At 55.5% G+C, this 21,384-nt stretch overlaps 11 protein-coding genes across 11 annotated transcripts; 5 read left to right on the forward strand and 6 right to left on the reverse strand.

Annotated features, from left to right (window-relative positions):
- Positions 1 to 618: 618 nt before the first annotated feature.
- On the forward strand, positions 619 to 2,749 carry BKA78DRAFT_98674 (uncharacterized protein). The gene is made up of 3 exons (XM_066894091.1): positions 619 to 770; positions 825 to 1,357; positions 1,406 to 2,749. The coding sequence occupies exons 2-3, from the start codon at positions 847 to 849 to the stop codon at positions 2,422 to 2,424; spliced, it is 1,530 nt and encodes a 509-aa protein (XP_066746518.1). The 5' UTR covers positions 619 to 770; positions 825 to 846; the 3' UTR covers positions 2,425 to 2,749.
- A 731-nt stretch (positions 2,750 to 3,480) lies between these two features.
- Positions 3,481 to 3,771, forward strand: BKA78DRAFT_308923 (uncharacterized protein). Its single transcript, XM_066887979.1, has one exon. The coding sequence runs from the start codon at positions 3,578 to 3,580 to the stop codon at positions 3,746 to 3,748; it is 171 nt and encodes a 56-aa protein (XP_066746519.1). The 5' UTR covers positions 3,481 to 3,577; the 3' UTR covers positions 3,749 to 3,771.
- Positions 3,772 to 4,501: 730 nt separating this feature from the next.
- Positions 4,502 to 5,004, reverse strand: BKA78DRAFT_308924 (uncharacterized protein). The gene has a single exon (XM_066887980.1). It carries the CDS (start codon positions 4,952 to 4,954, stop codon positions 4,733 to 4,735), a length of 222 nt encoding a protein of 73 aa, XP_066746520.1. The 5' UTR covers positions 4,955 to 5,004; the 3' UTR covers positions 4,502 to 4,732.
- Positions 5,005 to 5,671: 667 nt separating this feature from the next.
- On the reverse strand, positions 5,672 to 6,215 carry BKA78DRAFT_98683 (uncharacterized protein). Its single transcript, XM_066894092.1, has one exon. The coding sequence runs from the start codon at positions 5,979 to 5,981 to the stop codon at positions 5,679 to 5,681; it is 303 nt and encodes a 100-aa protein (XP_066746521.1). The 5' UTR covers positions 5,982 to 6,215; the 3' UTR covers positions 5,672 to 5,678.
- BKA78DRAFT_308927 (uncharacterized protein) lies at positions 6,046 to 7,393 on the reverse strand. The gene is made up of 4 exons (XM_066887981.1): positions 7,202 to 7,393; positions 7,073 to 7,154; positions 6,953 to 7,017; positions 6,046 to 6,896 (listed from the first exon to the last, which is right to left on the reverse strand). Exons 1-4 carry the CDS (start codon positions 7,317 to 7,319, stop codon positions 6,292 to 6,294), a joined length of 870 nt encoding a protein of 289 aa, XP_066746522.1. The 5' UTR covers positions 7,320 to 7,393; the 3' UTR covers positions 6,046 to 6,291.
- Positions 7,394 to 9,873, reverse strand: BKA78DRAFT_308929 (uncharacterized protein). Its single transcript, XM_066887982.1, has 6 exons — positions 9,536 to 9,873; positions 9,467 to 9,480; positions 9,238 to 9,382; positions 9,166 to 9,180; positions 8,588 to 9,115; positions 7,394 to 8,537 (listed from the first exon to the last, which is right to left on the reverse strand). Exons 1-6 carry the CDS (start codon positions 9,608 to 9,610, stop codon positions 7,680 to 7,682), a joined length of 1,635 nt encoding a protein of 544 aa, XP_066746523.1. The 5' UTR covers positions 9,611 to 9,873; the 3' UTR covers positions 7,394 to 7,679.
- A 61-nt stretch (positions 9,874 to 9,934) lies between these two features.
- BKA78DRAFT_308934 (mitochondrial 54S ribosomal protein mL40) lies at positions 9,935 to 10,747 on the forward strand. Its single transcript, XM_066887983.1, has 2 exons — positions 9,935 to 10,174; positions 10,246 to 10,747. The coding sequence occupies exons 1-2, from the start codon at positions 9,964 to 9,966 to the stop codon at positions 10,611 to 10,613; spliced, it is 579 nt and encodes a 192-aa protein (XP_066746524.1). The 5' UTR covers positions 9,935 to 9,963; the 3' UTR covers positions 10,614 to 10,747.
- A 517-nt stretch (positions 10,748 to 11,264) lies between these two features.
- On the reverse strand, positions 11,265 to 12,439 carry BKA78DRAFT_350987 (GTP-binding protein rho2 precursor; the record flags this gene model as incomplete). Its single annotated transcript, XM_066891080.1, has 4 exons — positions 11,265 to 11,747; positions 11,801 to 11,806; positions 11,858 to 11,936; positions 12,399 to 12,439. The coding sequence occupies 4 exons, from the start codon at positions 12,437 to 12,439 to the stop codon at positions 11,265 to 11,267; spliced, it is 609 nt and encodes a 202-aa protein (XP_066746525.1).
- A 919-nt stretch (positions 12,440 to 13,358) lies between these two features.
- BKA78DRAFT_98819 (salt tolerance down-regulator-domain-containing protein) lies at positions 13,359 to 17,809 on the forward strand. The gene is made up of 5 exons (XM_066894093.1): positions 13,359 to 13,565; positions 13,683 to 14,539; positions 14,597 to 14,844; positions 14,902 to 15,167; positions 15,215 to 17,809. Exons 2-5 carry the CDS (start codon positions 13,713 to 13,715, stop codon positions 17,483 to 17,485), a joined length of 3,612 nt encoding a protein of 1,203 aa, XP_066746526.1. The 5' UTR covers positions 13,359 to 13,565; positions 13,683 to 13,712; the 3' UTR covers positions 17,486 to 17,809.
- Positions 17,810 to 18,205: 396 nt separating this feature from the next.
- BKA78DRAFT_247730 (kynureninase 1) lies at positions 18,206 to 19,756 on the reverse strand (the record flags this gene model as incomplete). Its single annotated transcript, XM_066884320.1, has 2 exons — positions 18,206 to 19,162; positions 19,226 to 19,756. The coding sequence occupies 2 exons, from the start codon at positions 19,754 to 19,756 to the stop codon at positions 18,206 to 18,208; spliced, it is 1,488 nt and encodes a 495-aa protein (XP_066746527.1).
- Positions 19,757 to 20,270: 514 nt separating this feature from the next.
- Positions 20,271 to 21,363, forward strand: BKA78DRAFT_308943 (uncharacterized protein). The gene is made up of 2 exons (XM_066887984.1): positions 20,271 to 20,748; positions 20,802 to 21,363. Exons 1-2 carry the CDS (start codon positions 20,311 to 20,313, stop codon positions 21,114 to 21,116), a joined length of 753 nt encoding a protein of 250 aa, XP_066746528.1. The 5' UTR covers positions 20,271 to 20,310; the 3' UTR covers positions 21,117 to 21,363.
- The last annotated feature ends 21 nt before the right edge of the window (positions 21,364 to 21,384 follow it).

Here is a 21,384-nt window from a genome sequence, read left to right on the forward strand (position 1 = left end):
ATGCCCTCTCACCACTCGTCTTCGCACGTCTACCGTACCCGCGATCGCTATGATGACCGATACGACGACCGCTCCGACCATGAAGTCGTCCGCGAGCGTGACGAGTACGTTGTAGTCGAGCGACCGGGGAGAAGTGATTCTCGCATTCGCTACCGCCATCCCTCGCCGCCGAATCACATCCCCGCCGCAAGCCAGTCCATCTCCACAGCCACGAATCCCCGCTCCTCCAACTCGTACCACCGCGACCCAGTTCCCGTCACTGTACATTGTGATAGTCGGGAGCTTCACTTTGCACGGAGGAAGGACGGCGATGCTGGTCAAGAGGTCGAGGTTGTGCGTGAGACGACGCGCGAGGAGCGGGACAGTGCGCGGGAGCGTGAGAGTGCCCTGGAGCTGGCCAAAGACACGGGCAAGGAGGTTCAGCTTGTGCGCAGCGTGCGTCATGACTCGGACGACGAACACAAGGACGAGACTTTTTATACGCGCGACGACGGCGTCCTGGTTGTTAGGAGTGCGCCCGATGAGATTGAGATTGTCGAGCAGGTCGTGCCAGTCTCGGTGAGGTCGGACAGGTCGAGGAGGAAGAGCTTGGATATGCGCGGTGCTGAGAACCCTGCGCCATATAAGAGATTGATTGTTGCATGTGATGGTGAGTTGCTTTTTTCTACTGAGTTTGTACTCCCATGCTGTTGAAGTGTTGCCGCGGGTTGATTGGATCGTCTTTTGCTTTTAGCTGTCGTGATTCCATTTGCCCAGTGAATTTGCAAAAGATATGAGAGCATTTTCGCCATTCTGGTTTTCTCATGCTAACTCCACTCAGGCACGTGGCTCAACGCGGACAATGGCATGAACAATGGCGAGCTAGCTATCCCCAGCAACGTGACGCGGTTTTCCAGGGCCATCAGGCCAATCGGCAGGGACGGGATCCCCCAAATAGTTTACTACCATTTCGGAGTAGGCTCAAGAGGAAACGTCATCAATCGAGTGGTAGGTGGTGCTACAGGGGGTGGTCTCGAGGAAAACATTCGCGAAAGTTATTCATTCCTCAGCAACAACTATACTCCGGGAGATGAGATTTATCTCGTCGGTTTCTCAAGAGGCGCCTTTACCGCTCGTAGTATAGCGGGACTTATTTGTGAGATTGGCATTCTCACCAAAAAGGGTCTCGGCGCCTTTCCTGCCATCTTCCAGGACGTCCACCATCGGCGTGATCCTGAGTACAAGGACAAGAATCCGGACATTCCTTTTCCGAACAAGCCCAACGCCAGTGATCCAACCTACAAAGAGGAGCTCTACCGCAGAGGTCTCACTCGTCTCGACGTAACGGTCAAAGCGATAGGAGTCTGGGACACGGTTGGTGTGTATTCTCCTCCCATGTCATGCATACAACTTCTGACCTTACCAGGAGCCCTCGGCACGCCTCGCATTGGATTACTTACTCGAATTGGACTACAGCCGACGCAAAATAAAGACACATTGTCGTTTTATGACACCAAGCTCCACAACAATGTCGAGCACGCCTTTCAAGCGCTCTCCCTGGACGAAAGACGCTCCGCGTTCGCGCCCGCAATCTGGGAGAAGCCACGTGGGAACCGGTCAATATTGCGACAAGTGTGGTTCCCGGGTGTCCACACCAACGTCGGTGGTGGCTACGACGATCAGCAACTTGCCAACATTACGCTCGCCTGGATGGTATCGCAGTTTGAACCTTTTATCGACTTTCGTATAAAGTACATTCTTGATCAAGACACTCAAAACGCGCGGTGGTATTCTCGACACCGCGAGCAACCACGGCCCTGGTCCTTTGGCGAGATCCCCGACAGCAACAAAGGTCTCTACGCGCTAGGCGGTAGCACGACTCGCACTCCAGGCCAATACTTTGCTGTCGACCCCCACAACGGACGGCCTACATCGCGGCCTCTTCGTGACACCTGCGAATACATGCACCCTTCGGTGCGTACCCGATTCCGTCTAGGCGGACCAGGCGTCGAGGACAAGGGTCGCTACGATCCAGAGGCCCTCGACGACTGGCGTCTCGTCGTGACATATCCGCACCAAAAGGGGAAAGGCAGCAGGAGCCGCAGCAACAGCCACAGCCGCACCCGACGTGACCCAGACGAAATGGTCCAAGACCTGGACGCGCCCCCGGACGTGTTTTGGAAGCTGCGGCGCGGCGACGAGGCACACGTCTCGACGCGCATCCTCCCCGAAGCCCCTCTGCGCAAGCTCGAGCGCGCCATGGCCGAGCGCGATCCCCGCACCCTCGACTACGTCATGTGGCCGCCGTCGACGGTCAAAGGGGGCCCGCGGCGCGAGGCGGGGGGCCGTGGCCGCAGGAAGAGCGGTGCCGCGTCGGAGAGGGACCGCAAGGAGGGCCGCGAGAGGGCGCGCACGCCGATTGAGTGGCGAAGGAGTGTGGGGTAGTGGGGTGCTGGAGAATGAAGGGGTGAGGGGGGAGGGTGCGCTGGTCCTTCTGACTGAGGTGGATGGCAAGGCCCCGGGAGAAAGACGGAGTTGACGCGATTGAGTGCGCAGGCGCTGCACATAACGACCGACATGACATGGATACAAGCACGGCGGCCGTTCGCTTGATTCCTTCACATTGGACGGACGGATGGATGGAGTGCTGGATGGATGTTGGATACAGACACAGACACCTAGCTGATTATGACGACGCCACGGCTCTCTTCAAACAACTAATATACCACTCAATTAACTAGTCCTATGTTGGGTACAAACTTGGCTCATGGTCACAGAGTGAGCTAACGACGCAAAACTACCCATCATCCAAAGCACAAGCGATGGAGATGCCCATCACATGTACATTTCCCTGCGCAAGAGACACACGAGGACTCCATGTCTGCGGACACCTGCCCCAACAAGTGACGGACACAAAGTCTTACTGCCAGCTCACAGCCAGCTGCAAGCGTTTCGGCGGCCCAGACCTCCTGACCTCTTCTCTCCTAAGAACCTACACATATCAGCCGCTGCTACTTTTGAGTTATCCGCTCACACTCCATCTACAAAGGATGCCCTCATTGCTTCCAGTCCGAGCAACAAGTCCATGTACTGCTTTGGTTGGGTGGCTGAAGCATCTCTCAAAACCGCGTAATTTTTCGGTTTTGTGTTGGGAAGAGTTGCCCCCCCTCCTAGAATGCATCATGCTTTCACAATTACACTCTCCATTACTTCCTGATGATGATGGTTCATCTTAGCTTTGAGACAAGGAATATTTGCACTATTGTTATTCGTTTCCATTTCCATCTGCATTAGCAAAATGCCTCGTCCCAATCGCTCCCTGCGCGTCAGCTCTTGACATTTGGGCACGTCGGACGTCAATGTCTTGGAGGGAATTGATGAGTGTGTTGCTAAATCGACGTTTTGATTGCGATGACGAGGAGCTGAGGTTGAATGCAGAACCCCAAGCAGATGTCTTCCAAACGAAAACGACGTTTCCCTGTCATTTCTGTGTGGCTGTCATCAAATTTTGCTTTGTCACATCTCCCCCAGTTGCCCCATAGGGGCAGCGGGCTCGCAACTTCGAACTTCTGGAGAGGGTGGCACCTTCTGTTTTTGGATGCATTGTCTGCAGTTGGTAAGCAAGCACCGCTCGCTTTTGGCAGGTGTCGTTCGTGGCGGAACTTCTTGTCATGCTTATTTCGTACTCGTCGGTTTGCATCAACTAGTAATGGTGGTGAAGTTCAGCAGTAACTTGTTGATGCAAGCCTATGTCATGGTCGTGTCATGATGATCAAAAGTAGAAATTTGGAGCTCCGGCGACGAAAATGTCAGAAGCAAAACAGAAAGCCAATGCACAGTCTGGTCGATCATTGCTTGGATCTTGCAAAGAGTGGCCTTGGGCTTTTCGTCCAAAGCTCCTGAATTGCGCTGACCTGGTGAACTTATTGCGCTTCCAAGGGGTCGCAGGTGTATGGAAGCAGTGGGACTTTATAGTAATTTGTACCTTGGGCAGCTCCACGTCAGTTATTCCAATTGTCAGATGCCAGAGCTACGGTCAATCACAGGACTTGCCTGCTGACCTGGTTCTGGCGGAGAGGTATAAAGCCTTCCAGTCTCATTAAAGCCGCGATTCCCCTTTTGTAGTAAGTAGTATGCGAAAGTTCATGTTCAGTGCCGTGACAGAGACTTTCAAGTTCTTTTGCTGGAATTGCGACTCAGCCAAACGTCACTTTTCGTAGCGTTCTCCGCTCTTACCAAATGTCCAATTCCTGCCGTAAGTTCTTCGACATCATGCAAATGTGTTGTTGTTCAACGATTTGGCAAGCAGTGGAGCCTAAGGTAGGCAGAGCCCTGATGGTTAGGATGCCGACAGGCTTGCAGGTTCGTGGTTTTGGTGTTTGGGAATACTGGCAGCGGATGTTTGCCCTGCACAAGTCAAGTGTCTGGATGGCAAGCTACTTTAATGACAGCGACTTATTTTTAAGGGATTGGAATTGGAATCCTAGAAGACAGACTCCGCTTGCCTTGATTATTAGCTGAGGACATGTTCTTCTGCAGATGTCAAGTTGTTGTGTTGTTTTGTGGAAGTGTTGGGGGGTTAGTGAAAACTAGTGTGTAGGCAGCTTGATGGAACCACAGCTTACTACAGCTCTAGTTCCCCTCGCTGATTGGATCCTGCTTTTCTCCGCTGCTCTCTCTTTGCTTCCTCGTCCCCGCCGCCCCTGTGTTACGCCAAAAAAACAGCAAAATTACCAAAACTCAACCACAACCCCTAGAGCCTCGACAGTGATGCATCACAGCCCCAGACTGAACCAAAACAAAAAGAAATGACCACGCCAGGGGTCGAACCTGGAATCTCTTGATTCGTAGTCAAGCGCCTTGCCATTGGGCCACGCGGCCAGTCATTGCTGAGCTCCTGAAGGCTCAGGAAGCTCGAACACCCGATTGGATGTTGTTGAAGACAGTAACCACCAAAACACAGTATAAACAGCATTCAATACATTTTCTAGCTCTTCTGAATATCCACAATCAAATTTGTTCCACGAAAAGACCGAAGTTGGGGGTGGGGGCGCTCGGTGAGGCAAAAGTTTTTCAGGGCCGAGAATGCAGGATTTGGTGGTCTGTGCGCTTTCGGCCGGCGCGTATGGCGGATCTGCGGTTGGGCAACGGAATTCCTCTTCGTTCGGGCGAGCTCGCGCGGTCGCGTGAGGAGGAAATTTTCTGGTCGAAGTGTGCGAGGGTCGGAGAGGCAGATGTTGAGTCGGTGATGCGACGGCCACGGAGAAAGTCGCGCCCTCGATTGTGTCTCTTCGCCCTCATCGCAGCCCAAGCCTTATTCTTGCCCGAATCGGTTAGCTTGAACGTGATGCTCTGGAAAAAAGTAGAGGCAAATCCGTTGAGAACCTCCACCACAAAGTTCTGATGAATTGCATCATTGCATTGGAAGAGGCTTCTGGAGAGAATATATCGAAATTGTAGTCGACTGCGATATTGCAACCCTTGAACCAGATTCCGCAGCTTACATTGAGCCTCTGCCTCATCCTGCTGTCGAGGTTTAAAAGCTTGACTTGGCGATTTTTTGCTTCTAAGACATTACACCCTCAATCTGACTTCGAGTGCGTTCAAAATTTTTATGTCTTTTTACCGTCTTGCGGCAAGTTCAAAAGCCTGCATTTATCAATGCTATTCCTCATCATTACATTAAAGTGATGTATTTACTAGAGCGTCACATAGGAGCGCAGAAAATTGACCCTCACACCAACGGCAAGTGTCTCGAAATTTGTAGCACCAGAGGGAAGCTGCAACCAGAAGGTGTTTGGGTGGAATTGCTGTGTACGCTTCCGTACGTCTTGCAGCGTAACTTGCAGGATGGAGAAGTAGGAGTGACTGGTGAGGGCTTTATAGCTTGACCAGAAATTGTTTTCCAAGGCTGTCGATGTCATTTGAATACGGTATAGCGTGCAGGCAAGCAGAAGCAGCAACTTGACAAACCACAGGAATTCAGTTGCTGACTGAATCATACTTTGGCAATTGCAAGTCGCTTCTTGTATAGTCTCACTTCGTGGAGTTCACTTGCTCGTGTAGATAGCATCATGCTGATGGTGACTTGGGAGACTCCTTGGAATCCGAGAGCCCTTCAGAGAATGTCTAATTTCTACCGAAGATTGGTCAAACAGCTGCTAACAATGGAAAGTTTTAGAATCTTCAGTCGAATCTAAGATGATCAAGGAAATTTCTTTTCTTGACCATCATCAAAGACAGCAATGCGCAGGTCTACGTGTACCCATCATCTAATGCTATGCACCCAGCTGCGTCTACTCACCATGCCATCTACAAGCCAACCTCCATCTTACCCTGCACAAAGCTCCAAAACTCCTCAACAATCTTCTTTTGGCCTTCGCCCTTTCTGACGGCCAAATAACGCCTACCATCGACGCTTTGGTTCCAGTTTCCGGGATTGCCGTCGACGATGAAGCCACCAGCCTCGCTCAGAATGACCCAGCCGGCGCACACGTCCCATGGCCAGCAGCCAGCCTCCCAGTAAATATCCAAGCCGCCGCTCGCAACGCCGCACAGGTTGAGCGCGGCGGAGCCAAAGCTGCGCAGGCCGTGCACCATGGCGCCGCCCTCGTCCTTGCTCGCGCACAGCTTCTTGAACGTCGCAGTCTTGACCTCGTAATCGTTTCCGGTGCGCTCGCTGCCCCACTCGATGCACACGACGGCATTTTCCAGTCCGCGGAGGGGCTCGGGCTCGCGAAGCGGCAGCCGCTGCGTTTGGTTGAGGAAGGCGCCGTGGCCCTTGATGGCCGAGTAGAGCGTCTGCGTGAAGGGGTTGTATACGACACCGACGACCGGCTGTCGCTTGATGGCGAGGCCTAGCGAGATGGAGACGTACGGGTAGGCGTGCACAAAGTTTGTTGTGCCGTCAATGGGATCTTTTGGACCCTCGGTTAGCTGCTGAGGGCCGGCAGCTCGTTGGTCTGCAACTTGCCTACTATGAAAGTCGGAGCGGCAGTCAGACTATCGCCAGGCTTGTATGTCTCCTCACCCATGAAGCTGGTCAAGGAGCCTTCAGTGGAAATCTACGGCATCCAAATTGGGCAGGACGTACGAGAAGTCGGGGTACTTGTCCTTGAGGGTCGTCGAGACCATCTTTTCCACGGCCTGATCCGTCTCTGTTACGAGGTCGGCAGCTGGACAACTCAGCCTGGTTCTCATTGCCCTGGAACTCCACTCTTACAGTTCTTCTTCTCCCCCGTCTGCGTGGTCGAAGGGCGGGCAGTGGTGATCATCTCCCCCGCCTTTTTCGCGACGGAGATGAGAAAGTCATGAATCTCTTGCAAATTGGGCTCAGCCATTGTAGCTGTGTGTGATCGAAAGCTTTGGGGAAGACGTCAAACTGGGTGCAACGACTCTTCTGCAATATTGCTCAAAAAGGTTGTTGAAGAAGCAAAGATGACCTGACGGAGGCACCATGACGTGGGGCATTCATGCCCCTGACCGCCTGCCCCACCATAAGCGAGCGCTAACCAACAGTTCCCTCGCTGCGAAACGTGCACCAGATCTTCCAACGATTGGCGCTTCTCATCATGTGGTGTCCCATATATCCATGTATTCATCTAGAATATTACATGTTGTGCACATTCGACCGTAGAAATGCCCGACTTATGCCACAGTTCCGCTTTTGCCCGCCCTCCTCCTGGACTGTGTCCTGTCAATCAAGCACCAAATTGCTTGACGAGGCTGGCGACCTTTTGCGCAAGGTCGTCTGCCTCCGTCCTCGTCTCGGCCTCTGCGTACACACGCACCGCATCCTCTGTTCCACTGGCGCGAGCAAAGGACCTGCCCTGCTTGTATTTGCCAACCAGCTTGTCAATCTCATCCTGGATACCCGCGGGGCTCTCAAGCTTGCGCTCTGCATCCACGGCCTTGAAGATGTTGCGGTCCTTGACCTCAACGCGGACCAGCCTGTTGGGAAGGTCGCTGTAGGTGTGCAACCATTCCGAAGGTCCCCACTTCTTGTGGGCAAGAATGACCTCGACAAGCAAAAGATCAGAAATGGCGTCGCCGACCGTTTGGTTAATCAGGTCAGTCAAAGCTTGGAGCGTCTCCACAGCCTCGTGCTGAGCAGGAGACTGGGGCTCGTGGGTCGAAATCGTCTTGAGGGCGGCGGGGGAAAAGACGACAGTGCCGTGGCCGTTGGCCTCGAAGTAGACGCCAACGTCGAAGCGCAGCGCAGCATGGTGAAGGTGCTTAACACCTGTGGGAGTGCAGACAACAGGGAGGTTCAGGCCAGAGGTGATGTACTTGGTGCTTGCACCGTTCGCGTACGCCGTTTGGACGACACCAACCTTGAGTTGCTCCGCCAAACCAGCATGGCGGGCCAACTCTCCGATGAAGGAAGCGGAAAGCGTAGCAATGCGGTCGCCGTCCAGCAAGTTGAACTTGCCGTCCTTGTCAGTAAAGTAGTAGACTACACGGTCAGCATCGCCATCGAGCGAAGCGCACCGCTCCAAGGGCTCGGCCTTGGATGACGGAGGAGCCCGCTGGCCGGTCTTGACGAAGTCTGCACCACACTGTCCAAATTTTTAGTTTCTGCACATCTATTCAACCACAGAAAACACACCTGCGAGTTGAGGTTTTCCGGCTTGTGCACGTCCTCATTGACAACCTTGATTTTGACTCCCTTGTCTTGGGGGCTCGGGAGGTACCTGAGCAGCTCCCTCAACTTGGGACCACCGACGCCGTTGGCGCAATCCACAATGACACCCTTGTCCTCAGGAGCATCGTCCGGAATGGTCCTGTACTTCAAGGCCTTCTTGAAAGCAGCCGACATCTTCTCATAGTAGCCCTTCTCGCTGACCTCGCCATACGCATGCGCGGTGCCCTTGGTGTTGACGCAGCGGACCAGGTAGTGCAGCTGAGGTGTCGTAAGGATCTTGTAGTCGGTGGACTCGGTACCCGTGGCTTCCAGAGCGTCAATCAAGCAGCCAGCCAGCCTGGAGCCAGACGCGCGAGTATCCCTGGCAAATATGACCCTGGCAGGAGCAGTCTGGTTGACCTTGAGGTCCGTTGCCAGCTTGTTGTAGGCCTCGACAAGAGCCTGGTCGGTTTCGGCGTTTGCAAGGACGGTGGCATGAGCTTCCCAGGAAGACTGGACGCGGTCAGATAACAAGTCAAGCTGCATGAGAATGCGGCTCATACCTCGAGCATTTCGCCCTAACAACCCACACGTTAGCATTCGACAAACTAGCCGATGGACTGCGACAAACACACCATGGGGTCCACAAGCTTGACGCCATTGTCCTCAGGAGGGTTGTGACTGGCAGTGATCATGACGCCAATGGTCTGTCCATTGAGCTTCCTAGAACGCAAGGCCGCCAGCAGTCCAACGCGGAAGACGACCGAATCCAGGAGGTCACTATAACAGCGGGGCCCTGTCAGCTCGACGTGTCCGCATCCTAGCCCTGAGCTTTATATAGCGACCAGCTGACGAGGAACGTACGCTTTCATGCGGAACTGCCTCAAGTTAGCAACAGCTCGAATCGGACCGCGCGGTAGAGGTCAAACTTACGCCAGCAGTGCCATACTGGAAGACCTTGCCCGGCTGTGGGTGCTTCGCAGAAGCATCCAAGATCTTCTGGTCCATGATGGGAGGAAGAGAGTCGAGAATGTGGCACAGAGTAGGCAAAGAGAGGGAGGGAGGTGGTGTCTGGAAGGAAGTATGAGAGAGCGAGTGTGAGAACGACGGCGAGGGAGAAGGGGGGCAACTGGGGGGTTTGACGACCTCAGCTCCCCGCGGGCGCCGATCGCACCTGCGCACCTGAGCGCCAGGGCCACCAAGGTTTTGCCATAGGGCTGAGAGAGCGGTGAGCCAGGAATAGCGCGCTAGCCAGGGGTGGAAAAATGGACGGCCCGCTTGCGGCGCCTGCATCCGCCGGAGGCGTTTGATTGACGACTTGAACACCATTCGCAGCTCCAATTGACACCTCGCCTGCAATCATGAGACGAATAGCATCTGCGACGGCCCGCAAGGTCTTCTCCCCCGTCTTCCGCCCGGTCGCCCCGCCCTCCACCCCTCTCGTCTCCGCCGCTCGCAAGCTCCCTCTCTCCATCTCCCGGCCGTCGAATAATGTCGCTCCGTTCTCCACCTCCGCTGCTCTGCGTGCAGAGGGCAAGAAAGGTGGAAGACCCCAGAGAGATCGCAGAGTCAGTATGTAGCCCATATCAACACCTCTTGGTGCCAGCCAGGTGCTTGGAAACGGAGCTAACCATGGCCCTTAGCATTAATTCGCTACTTCCTCTTCCACCCAAAGACACCGCGTCCCCTCCGCTTTTCTCGTGGTCGTTATCTGCGTCACTGGACCATTCACCGTGCCTGGATGCTTTTCCAGCGCAAGATGCGCCGCGAGCAGGAACTCGAATTAGAGGCCCAGTACAACTCGATGAACGCCGCCTGCGAAGCCCTTCGCCTCATGGATGAAAATGGCCACAAAGCAACGCCTGGTGGCAAGGAGGTTGGACGCTTGTTCAGACTTGCCATGATGAAGACTGGCCGGTGGTCCGAAGGATTTCCCATAGAGTATGCAAGACCACAGGTTGAGACACCGCCGAGGGACGGATGGAATCACAACTGGCGCAGGGGAGGATGAGGGCACAACAGTGGACGAGGTCGAATCAAAACGTCGCGGAAGTCTTTTAGCGCCGCATAAAGTTTCCAATGCTCGCCTGGGCATCAATAGGGCATGTAAGGCACTCTGCCAAAGATCACAAATCAAACACAAAGGGACCCATGATCTACTGTCAATTAGAAACCTAACAATGCCCAAACCGTGAGTTTGTCTCTGCAAAGGAAACACACCTTTGGCAAGGGCTGTTCGAGGCCTACTCTGATTGCAACACAATCCAAACGATCCCCGCCCTCATGCCAGCAAGGTGCCAAGACGTTTGTTTTCCAGTCAATTTGGTTTTTAAAAAGACCCCGACCAACAAAAAGAGTACGTATGTTACCGTTAGCAGAAACTCGAAGCAAGGGAATGATCCTCGACCAGGCTGCCATGAAGAAAAATCAAAATGAGCGTAACGATGATATCATCCGTCATTACCCGTCACTGCATTGCTTGCTGCAAACAAGGAAAGCATTTTGATGGGGTGATGGACCCGAGAAAATCGAAAAAGACTGGAGAAAAAGGAAGGGAACCCATGTACGCGCTGCACGAGAACGCCGTAATGATACAAACCCCAAACACCGTCCATGCATGATCGAAGAAGACTGGCTCAGCAGGTTGGCGCAAACCGTGAGGTCACAGAATCACGCAGCACCCGCTGCTCTCAGCCTTGTCCACCGATAGCAGCGCGGCCCGGGTCGCTGCCTCAAAGACGTCATCCACACCGTCGCCCGTCAGAGACGAGCACTCGAGGTACTTTCTGGCGCCGATTTCTTCCTTCATGTCACTTCCCGCCTTTGGCGTCGTGAACTTGAGGCTCTTCTTTCTCATTTCCTCCTGGGCCAAAGGATCATCCCTCAAGTCTTTTTTCAGACCAACAAGAATGATTGGAACGCCTGGGCACCGTTCTCGAGCCTCCTCGGCCCATTTGTGCTTTACGTTCTCCAGCGAATCGGGCGAGTCCACGGAGAAGCCAATGAGAATCACGTGGGCCTTGGAGTAGGCCAAAGGACGGAGACGTTCGTAGTCCTCTTGTCCTGCCGTGTCCCAGAGCGCGAGCTGCACCGACTTTCCGTCTACGCGACAGTCGGTCACGTAGTTCTCAAAGACTGTAGGAACCTTTCAACTCGTCAATCAGAGAGTCTCGGCGTACGGCGAGTATCTTGACTTACATATCGCTAAATCATCATCAGCATCTTTGCCTGTGAAAAAGGTCAAGTAGCACTTACCGTGGGAAAGTAGCCTAATGTGAAGACGCTGAGCAGACTGGTCTTGCCGCACGCGCCATCGCCGATGATGACTAGTTTTCTAATGCAGGGCGGTTAGCATGTTACACAAGACAAAAAGATCAACATTTGAGGAATTGAAAGAGTGGGTAACGAAACAAGAGAAACAAAGTGACGTGTCGCAGCGGCTGCACAGCTGAAGCCGGTAGCTAGCAACTACAATGCGACAAAAATCCAGGGAAACGCAGCCTATTTTTGGTTGCCTAAGGCTTTCGGGTCGCGGACGCCAATGCACGCTATCGCCCTCGCTTCGTTTTAGACTGTGAGAAGCTATGGGGCGCAGCTGTCCACACCAACGGCTTCAAAATAGAGCTGCGCTCGGATAGGGGCTGAGTTGGAAAACACACGAGATGAACAACAGAGAGACGTGACGGATGGCGCAGATTAGCAAAAAGCCTCGAGGCGTGCCAAGTCTTGCAACCCTCTAACGAGCGCGGCGACGTCGTGGCAGAGCAGAATGTCTTGGGAAAAGCAATCCACCTACCTCCGCATAACCTGAGCCTCTTGACCATTTTGTTGAGCCATGCCGGTCGACGGTAACCTGGACGATTATCGCGTGTGACGCTGTCAATGATGTTCGAATCGCGGCGGCGGCCTCGCAGTTATGGACCCTGAATGATGTGGGCAGCGCGCGGCGTGGAAAGGTCGGATCGGTCGTAGGCTGGACAGGCAAACAGCGTACCCGGTGGGGGTACCTTGGGTGCCGCTGGTGCCGAGGGAAGCGGTCGACAACGGCGCTGTATACGAGCCGGAGACGGAGAGTGGGATCGAAGGAGTGCAGGCCCGTCGCCGGTCGGACCAAGTGGTTGTTGACGAGGGCGTGGAAAGCTGGCGAAGGACGCTGAGGGCTCGCGAGGAGCTTCACCACCAAGGTGTTCGGCGGAGTGATGGCGTCGAGGCGACGCGGAGCGCGGGGAGAGTGAGGATTGATAGCGAGACGGATCGGGGCGCAGCAACAGTTATAGAGCGTCGAGGTGGATTCTGCAGGTTCCGGGCGCTGCAAGGAGAGGAGAGGAGGGTGGTGTCGTGTATATGTGAAAGTGATACGAGGCGGCGGAGGAACAACAGGAAATGTCGGAGCGCTTGGCCAGCGACGCAATAACTAGTGGCCGCAGTGGTTGCAGGAGCAGCACAGGACAGGCGGGAGACCGGGGCGAGGCAGTGAAGTAGCTTCTGTGACGCAGGCGACCAGGGACGACTGAGGTGGAGTGGGCAACCTGACGGGCGCAGCAAGAATAGAAGAGAGATGGAGAGTGAGGTGGATGAGACGACGACCTACATACCTACGGGCTACTGCCAGCTAACTAACCTACGTTGTACCTCCGGCTCTACAAAGTGGCAGTGGCAGCCCAACCTCCATGTCCTCTGGTCCGTGTGCCCGTCCTCCGCCTTGCCAAGATTGCTTCACGTGACCCTCACTCAGCAAGCCGACGGACGTCCATGACGGATACCTACCTTCTTCTTTGAGCTGCGTTTCAATCACCCCCCAACCTCTCGCCCGACCTGACGCGCCCCACAGAGTCCCTCCGAGCTGCGTCACGGCAATCTTTCTCCTCTGTGTGTTGATCCCCCCGGCGCGCCTTGCCCACGCCCTGCTCCCAACCGACCTACGTGGGCATTCCATCTGTGGCCTTGGTCCGACACACCTTTGGTACCAACTCCTCCTGTCGACCTCGCCGCTGCCCTCTCCCCCCGCCGTCTTCGCTCCTGCTCCGCCGCGACTGCCAAAGCTTCATCCTCTGACTCCGTCCTCTCGTCCGCGCCCCAGGGCCCCTCGATCCTCCCCGCCTCACTTGAAATGGCAAACGGCAAAGCGCACGCCGCCGCGCCAGCGCCTAGCAATGGCGTCCTCACCGCCAACCCACCGCCGGGCAACCCGAGCGTGAACCGCAAAAAGGCAAAGCGGCGGGCGAAGCAGGCCGCGAAGCTAGCTGCCGACCAGCACCCAAACCCCAATCTCAAGGGCGCTTGGATACCCAAGGGCTCTCCGTATACCCCCAGACCAGTCACTCAAAACGGTGCTGCTGCGAACCCCGACGACCACCAGGCGCTCGACTACGAAGGCGACTACGACGATCCCGACCAATTCGACCCCGCTGACGGCGACGAGTACTACACGGACGACGAGGCAACCCAGACGTACGGCCAGCACTACGACCGCGCCATGACAGCTGCAAACGGTGACGAACTGGACACCACGTCGGCCCGCAAATCCAAGAAAAAGTCAAAGAAGAAGAAGCGGGGACGACTGTATGATGAGCACGAGGTTCCGAGCGGTAGCTCCTCAGGAGTGCTCCCGCATTCTGGCCCCAACTCGCATCCGCCGCCGCCGCCCCCGTCGATTGCGACTGCAGCTCTCCGAACCGTCCACCGTAGCGCCAACTCCAAGGACCGCATATGGAACACTTCATCACAAGAGGAGAGGGAAAGAATTCGCGAGTTCTGGCTTTCGCTCAGCGAAGAAGAGCGCAAATCCTTGGTCAAGATTGAAAAGGAGGCGGTACTGCGGAAGATGAAGGAGCAGCAGAAGCATGCGTGCAGCTGTACTGTCTGCGGGCGGAAACGGACGGCCATCGAGGAAGAGCTTGAAGTTCTCTATGATGCGTACTACGAGGAGCTGGAGCTGTATGGCGACCAGGAACATATACCCGACCACGGCGATTCCATGCTAACAAAGGGGAGGCCCGAAAGCCACGCGCATAGTCATCGCTTGCCTCCAGACCGCGGACTGCCAGAGCCCTATGACGCTGCCAATCGAGTCGAGGAAATTGGCGACGAGGAGGATGATGAGGACGACCTCGAAGACGAAGACTACAGCGACGAGAGTGAGGATGATGACGAGTACAGTGACGAGGAAGAGCCGGAAGAGCTGCCACCTCGAGGTGCTGCTGCGGATTTCTTCCATTTTGGGAACAGCCTAACTGTGCAAGGTCTGTCGGACGACTACGACTGTAAAGGGAACAGCTGGCGCTTATACTGCATCTTAGGTGGTATTCTCACCGTCGCCGACGATCTCCTCAAAAATGACGGCAAAAAATTCATCGAAATGATGGAGCAGCTAGCTGCACGTCGGATGCAACGAGAGGACCAAGTTGTTGAGCATGCTGGCAGCTATGCTTACACAAACGCAATGCAACATCCGCACTCCGGCGGTCACCATCATCCGAACCAGCAAGAGGAAGATGACTACGACGAGGAGGACGATGACTACGATAGCCAGGAAGATGACTATGACGAGGAGGATGATGAGCTGGTTTGAGTTCCTCTCGAGCTTTCCTGGCATTTTCTAACAAGCGCCAGGACTCTATGACTGAACAGCAGCGGATGCGTGAAGGGCGACGAATGTTCCAAATATTCGCGGCCCGCATGTTTGAACAGCGCGTTCTCTCTGCATACCGCGAAAAGGTGGCCAATGAACGTCAGCAAAAGCTCATCGAGGAACTCGAGGAGGAGTCACGCAGAGATGCGGAACGGGAAGCCAAGAAGACCAAGGAGGCGCAGAAGAAGAAGGAGAAGAGGGCTCTCCAAAAGCAAAAACAGGCCGAGGAGAAGGCTCGCAAGGACGCGGAGAAGCGTGCCGAGGAGGAGGCTGCCAAGGCTGCGGAAGCAAAGAAGCAGGAGGAATTACGGAGAAAGAGAGAGGAACAGAAGAAGAAGAAGGAAGCTGAGCGCAAGGCTCAGGAGGAGGAGAGGAAACGCAAAGAGGCTGAGAAGCAGAGGAGGATGCAACAGGAACGGGAGCGCCAGCAAGAGGCCGAGCGCAAAGCTCAGGAGCAAAAGGCTGCGGAGAAAAAGGCTAGGGAGGAGGCCAAGCGGAAAGAGCGCGAAGAGAAGGAGGCCAGGGAACGAGAAGCGAGGGAGCAAAAGGCACACGCAGAACAGCAACGCCGGGAAAAGGAGGCCAGGATCAAAGCGGAGAGGGAAACGAGGGAGCGTCAAAGGAAGGAAGAGGAGGCTGCGAAGGCTGCCCAACAGGCGGCGGCCAACAGACGCCCAGCTCAACCCACGCCAGCGTTACCACCAGGACTCGTTTCGAAGCAGTCTTCGACCGGTTTCCCATCTCCACACGTTCAAGTGGCCACTCCGAACATCCCCAAGGCTCCGACCCCGGTGAAGCCGCGCCAAACCTCCCAGCAAGGCTCCCATGGATCATCGCCCAAGACACCGCATGTTCACCCAGGATCAGCTAAACCATCATCTCCGACTCTGTCTAGTGCCACGGCTCCGAGGACGATCTTGCAGAAGCCGCCAATGACCCAGGCACAGACGAGCGTCCACCATGCGCAGCCTTCTTCGCCGCTCAACCCGATAGGTCCTCCTCCGGGAATGCATGCTCCGGCAGGCTTCGGTGGGTTCCCGGGTTTGGGAGCCGCGCCTTCTCCAATGCAGGGCTTCAATCAACCGCGTGGGCAAATGTTTCCCCCTCCACCTATGAGCTCGCCTTACCATGGTTTCCCTGCTCCGAATGGTCTCTCGGCGCCGCCCCCTGGAATGAACATGTCGGGAATGGGGCTCGGCCGCGGGCATCCCATGGGCGCGCCACCTGGCTTTGGTCAACCTTTATCAGGCTTGAACTCAGCCAACCAAGCGTCAGCCTTTGGGGCACCCACGAGTACGATGCCGACGCATTCTCGTCAAGCATCTGCTGGATCATTTGAAAAGAGTGGTCTGCCGGGCTTCGATTCTCCAGCGGGATCGCAGACGCTTCCGATTTCCAGACCGGCGCCTATCCAACGTCCATCTAGCGTTAAGCCCCAGGAAATCGGCCAGGAGCACAAGAAACCTACTCGTGCCGACATTGATGACCTCAGTAATCACTTGGGTAGCAGCGCTTTGCTTGATGACAGCGACGAGCCGATACCAACAAGCTTGGCCGAAGCTCGTAGAGCAAGTCTCGCTCCAACGGGCAGGACCAACAGCAGGATGGGGTTTGGAACGACGCCGCTCTTCACGGACCAGCCTCGTATGGATCCATTTGCCATGCCGGGCGGAGGTACACCATGGGGAACGCCGACGATGTCCAATCCATTCAGCCAAGCCGGCTTCGGAGGCAACACCTGGGGGTCTTCGCCAACTGCCGGAGGCGGCTGGCCGAGCAGCTTCAGTAGCATGGGAGGGCCTCTCGGCGGAGCACCGCATCGCCCCAGCCTGTCGCGGCCCGGAATGGTACGTCTCATGGTGTGTAGAGCATGCCAGCAGCTCGCACAAACGAGCGGTAGTGCCAGCGGCTTCTACGACGTACCCACCATCATCCGGACCATTGACAGTTTCCGCATGGGCGAGCCGCCAGTGATGGAGAATGAAATCCACGACATTTGCGAGACCGAAGGCGATGCGCACAATGGCGGCGGTTTTCTTTTCAGAAAGGACGCGCCTGACGGCGCAGGCGCGCTGGTCAAGTTTGAGCCGGATGAAAACAGCAACGGCGACGCGCGTGGCTTAGGTCGGTCTTTGGGAGGTCTCGGCGAAATTGGCAGTCCGGTTGGAAGCCACTCAACTCTCGCCGGTAGCATCTCGCGTGGCCCCTCTTTCCCGGGCTCGCTTGGAGGCGTGTCGTCCCCTGGTTTCTAGAGGTACCCCTTGTCTGGTGTGCTTCTCCTTGTCTTGTTGTGGCTCCCACTTTGTCTTTTCTCCTTGTGGATCGCTGAGCAGCAGGGCTCGCCAACATCTTGTCAACTTTCTCACCTGTGGGGTAGCGTCATGATCACCGCTTCCTCACGTTGGGTTTGTAAGGCGACCAAAGGCCGTAATGATGAGCAGCTAGGAACTCATTTTGCATCTCCCATGTCCCATTATTCCTCCTCCCTCTTCTTCACCCCTCACCATGATGTCGGCATTCCACTTGTGTATGCTACAGTCACTATGGTTCTCCTCGACTACTGTAAAAGTGGCGCAGAGGAGCTTGATACCCACATTGCTTGGGCCAGAGCTCAGCTATCTTGGGATTTGCCAACCCCCTTCTTCTTGTTTCGGTAGTCTCCTGCCGAAAATGGCGGGCGAGCGCTGTTGTGGACCTTCAGGGGGCCGCTGCTTCATTCCAGCCCCTCAAGTCTTTCATGGTCCAGAGGACACAAGGATTCTTAGAAATGAAAGCCCTTGTCCTTGATGCATTCATGACTTTTCTTTGCTGTACAAGTACGTTTGAAGCCACGACTCTCTTCAATTGTGAAGCGTTTACATGCCATTATATTTTTTATTGCCTTGTTGGCGACAGGAGAGATGTCTATGATCAATGCCTTGAATCCCACGATTTTGCTTTACGCCGTTTTTCATCAAATCTACTTGGCTCCGCTAATGCCCATTCTGCCCATTCTGTGCCTCGAGTACCTTTTTACACGACTCCTTGAAAATCTTGGTAAATTTCCACGCGTCCGTGTAGTTGTTGTACAGGGGCGCCGGAGCGACCCTGATGACGTCAGGCCGGCGCTCGTCGACAATGACGCCTTGCGACTCCAGCTCGGCCTGGACAAAGTCGAGCATGCCGGGCTTGAGCAGCAGACTCAGCTGTGCGCCTCTCTCCTCGGGCACCGTCGGAGTGATGAGCGAGTAGGGGCGGTCCTCGCTCTTCTCGCCCGGCACGTCGTCGAAGAGGAGGTGCTCAAGGTAGGCCGTCAGATGCAGCGACTTGGCGCGCAAGTCTTGCATCGTCGTCTGGCCGTACACGGACAGCGACGCCAGCACCGCCGTGCAGTCGAGGACGCTCTGGTTGCTCAGGCGGAAGCCCGCCGCGCCGGGCAGCGGCACGAACTGGCTGCCCATGCGGAAACGCGCGCTCTTCTCGCTACCCCACCAGCCGCTCAGGCGTGGCCGGAAGCCCAGGCCCTTCTCGCTGACCTCGTTGCTGCCCTCGGTGGGCGACGCGACGTTGCCGTGGCGCTCGTGGACGAAGAGTCCGCCGATGACACCTGGCCCGCCGTTCATGTACTTGTAGTTGCACCACGCGGCGAAGTCGACGTTCCAGTCGTGCAGCTGCAGCGGCACGTTGCCGACGGCGTGGGCGAGGTCCCAGCCGACGGTGATGCCGCGCTCCTGGGCGTAGGCGGTGATGGTGGGGATGTCGAAGAGCTGGCCCGAGTAGTATTGGATGCCCGGGAGGAGCAGCATGGCGGTGCTGGAGGCGTGGGCGTCGATTACCGAGAGAATGTACGAGGTGGGGAGGAGCGAGCTGTTTGGTTCGGGGGGGTTGAGTTCGACGAGGGCCTCCGAGTGGTGGAGGTTGTGCAGGTGCAGTTGCGATTGGACGGCGTACTACCAGCGCCAATGCTGTCAGCTGGGGACAAGAAGCGGGGGCTTGAATATAAATGGCCTTACGTGATCGCTGGGGAAGGCCTTGCCCTCAATGATGATTTTGTACCGCTCCTCGGTTGGCCGGTAGAAACTTGCCATGAGCAGGTGCAGGTTTGCCGTGAGGGTCTCCATGACGGCGATTTCGCTCTCCTGCGCGCCCACAATCTTGGACATTTGCGGCTTCAAGTCCTCCTCCATGTCGACCCAGGGGCGGTAGTCGCCATCCTCCAGCTTTTGCCAATGGCCGTTGACGCCCTTGATTGCCCAGGTGTTGAGGTACCTCTCCACATAGTCCCGCGTCCGCCTCGGCTGCAGTCCGAGAGAGTTACCACACAGGTAGGTGCATTCGTCTCCTGTACGGCTCTTGGTCTGTCCGCTCAAGGTTTGGACAGTGCTGCTGTCGGCGATGCGCTTGGTCCTGGTGTCGTCGTGGGTGGGGATGATGAACTCTTTGCGGAGCTCGCGAAGAGGGTCCTGCGCATCGAGTGATGCAGCATATTCTTGGCTGAAAGATTCGGGGCCTTTGCTAAACGGTGCGAGAGTGAATGACGCCATTGTGTCTGTATGACTTGTGATGGAGAAAGAAAGAAAAAAAGGTTGACGGGACGGTCCAGCACTTTATGTTGCGGCAGCGGCAGGTTACCTTGCGCGGGGAGACGCGAGCGGCATCGCAGCCCGCGCGTCGCTAGTGGGATCATCTTATCGCTATCCCCGAACTGAATTAAGGGTCTCGAGATGGATGTAAATAGTCTTTTGACAGCGTCATGATAGCCAAAGTTTCCAGATTCCTCCAACACGCCGGTGCTGGTTTACTGATCATGCAACACATGTTTTCCAGACTTTTTTTTATTCATAAAGTCTATTCCGCAAGTCTATTCTTGCAAAACATGTCCAGATGGTGAACTAGCACAGCAGCATCCAAGGCATGTAGTCCAGGCGGGAATGTGCTCGCGGATACTGGCGGCGTAGCGGCTAGCGCACCTGCAGGCGGCTGCTGCACCGGGCGCGGCAATCCATGACCATCAGGCTGGGACCTGGAGCAAATCCACGAATGTTTACTCAGAGGATTCGCTAACCCGCCAATAGCCCGCAGCCCCTCCAGGTGACGCATGCGCCGGGACTCTTCCGCATCTCCGGTCCAGGTCTCTGTTCTGGGTCCCGTTACCCTATCTCAACCTCAAATCCCCGACCTCCGCAAAATGGCCTTGAGACCCTCCATATGTCAATCCTGCCTGCGCTCCATCCAGGCCGCCGCGCGCACCTCTCCACGATCCACATGCATCACCGCCGTCGAAGCCCGCCGCGGCATCGCATCGCAGTCTAGATCCGCCACCCGAAGAGCATCCCAACTCCACGTCTCACCACGAGATGATGCCCTCAGTCGGCGCAATCCATTGCGGCATTTGGCACCGTCGCGCATCCTGCGCCATGCTACCATAGCCCGGTCATTCTCATCGTCGCCGTCGCGGCGTGCAGCAATCCTGAACCCGCGTCAAGATGAAGATGGCAACGAGATGACATTAGAAATCACACCTCGCGCAGCCCATGTACGCAACTTCAACCTCGTCTCTTTTGTTAAACATACTAACAGTTTTGACAGAGACTAAAGCAAATCATGGAACAAGACAAGAACCCAGACCTTCTCCTCCGCATCACAGTCGAGTCGGGTGGCTGCCATGGCTTCCAATACCTCATGTCGCTCACAGACATGTCCCAAGTGTCGCAAGAAGAGGATACAGTATTCGAGGGCGACCACGGGTCGAGAGTGGTGCTGGATGAGTCAAGTTTGGAGATACTGAAGGGGAGCAAGGTGGATTACACCATGGAACTGATTGGGAGTCAGTTCAAGATTGTGGATAATCCGGCAGCAAGTAGCAGCTGTGGATGCGGTACCAGCTTTGATATCAAGATTTAGAATACCCAGGAATCACTGTACAGACTGGCATAGGGTGGCGCAAGGTTTCTTTGCTGAATTTGTAATCTAGTTGACCACATTGGTCGAACTGCTTAAACCTCACCAGAAAATGGGAGAAAAGCATATCAATTCAAACACAGTCTGTCAGTCAATTGGATAGACTGCAAACTCGAGTCAAGAAATTGTTGAGTGACGCAACAATGGAGGTACGAGCTCGACAAATCAGAGACTCGGTGTATAATGCAAGTTTTTGCCTTAGTGCCTGAGG

The sequence above is a fragment of the Phyllosticta capitalensis genome (assembly GCF_038381095.1).
Source record: "Phyllosticta capitalensis strain CBS 128856 chromosome Unknown BKA78scaffold_3, whole genome shotgun sequence".
Classification (NCBI taxonomy): Eukaryota; Fungi; Ascomycota; class Dothideomycetes; order Botryosphaeriales; family Phyllostictaceae; genus Phyllosticta; species Phyllosticta capitalensis.

Coding starts and splice junctions, on each gene's coding strand:
- BKA78DRAFT_98674 (XM_066894091.1), top strand. CDS start 847: ATGAACAATGGCGAGCTAGCTATCCCCAGCAACGTGACGCGGTTTTCC. Junction 1,358..1,405: donor AGGAGTCTGGGACACGGTTG/GTGTGTATTCTC, acceptor TGACCTTACCAG/GAGCCCTCGGCACGCCTCGC.
- BKA78DRAFT_308923 (XM_066887979.1), top strand. CDS start 3,578: ATGCATTGTCTGCAGTTGGTAAGCAAGCACCGCTCGCTTTTGGCAGGT.
- BKA78DRAFT_308924 (XM_066887980.1), bottom strand. CDS start 4,954: ATGCTGTTTATACTGTGTTTTGGTGGTTACTGTCTTCAACAACATCCA.
- BKA78DRAFT_98683 (XM_066894092.1), bottom strand. CDS start 5,981: ATGATTCAGTCAGCAACTGAATTCCTGTGGTTTGTCAAGTTGCTGCTT.
- BKA78DRAFT_308927 (XM_066887981.1), bottom strand. CDS start 7,319: ATGGCTGAGCCCAATTTGCAAGAGATTCATGACTTTCTCATCTCCGTC. Junction 7,018..7,072: donor GACAAGTACCCCGACTTCTC/GTACGTCCTGCC, acceptor CTCCTTGACCAG/CTTCATGGGTGAGGAGACAT. Junction 6,897..6,952: donor CGCTCCGACTTTCATAGTAG/GCAAGTTGCAGA, acceptor AGGGTCCAAAAG/ATCCCATTGACGGCACAACA.
- BKA78DRAFT_308929 (XM_066887982.1), bottom strand. CDS start 9,610: ATGGACCAGAAGATCTTGGATGCTTCTGCGAAGCACCCACAGCCGGGC. Junction 8,538..8,587: donor CGGAAAACCTCAACTCGCAG/GTGTGTTTTCTG, acceptor AAATTTGGACAG/TGTGGTGCAGACTTCGTCAA.
- BKA78DRAFT_308934 (XM_066887983.1), top strand. CDS start 9,964: ATGAGACGAATAGCATCTGCGACGGCCCGCAAGGTCTTCTCCCCCGTC. Junction 10,175..10,245: donor CCAGAGAGATCGCAGAGTCA/GTATGTAGCCCA, acceptor CATGGCCCTTAG/CATTAATTCGCTACTTCCTC.
- BKA78DRAFT_98819 (XM_066894093.1), top strand. CDS start 13,713: ATGGCAAACGGCAAAGCGCACGCCGCCGCGCCAGCGCCTAGCAATGGC. Junction 14,540..14,596: donor TACTACGAGGAGCTGGAGCT/GTATGGCGACCA, acceptor AACAAAGGGGAG/GCCCGAAAGCCACGCGCATA. Junction 14,845..14,901: donor GAACAGCCTAACTGTGCAAG/GTCTGTCGGACG, acceptor ACTGCATCTTAG/GTGGTATTCTCACCGTCGCC.
- BKA78DRAFT_308943 (XM_066887984.1), top strand. CDS start 20,311: ATGCGCCGGGACTCTTCCGCATCTCCGGTCCAGGTCTCTGTTCTGGGT. Junction 20,749..20,801: donor TCACACCTCGCGCAGCCCAT/GTACGCAACTTC, acceptor CAGTTTTGACAG/AGACTAAAGCAAATCATGGA.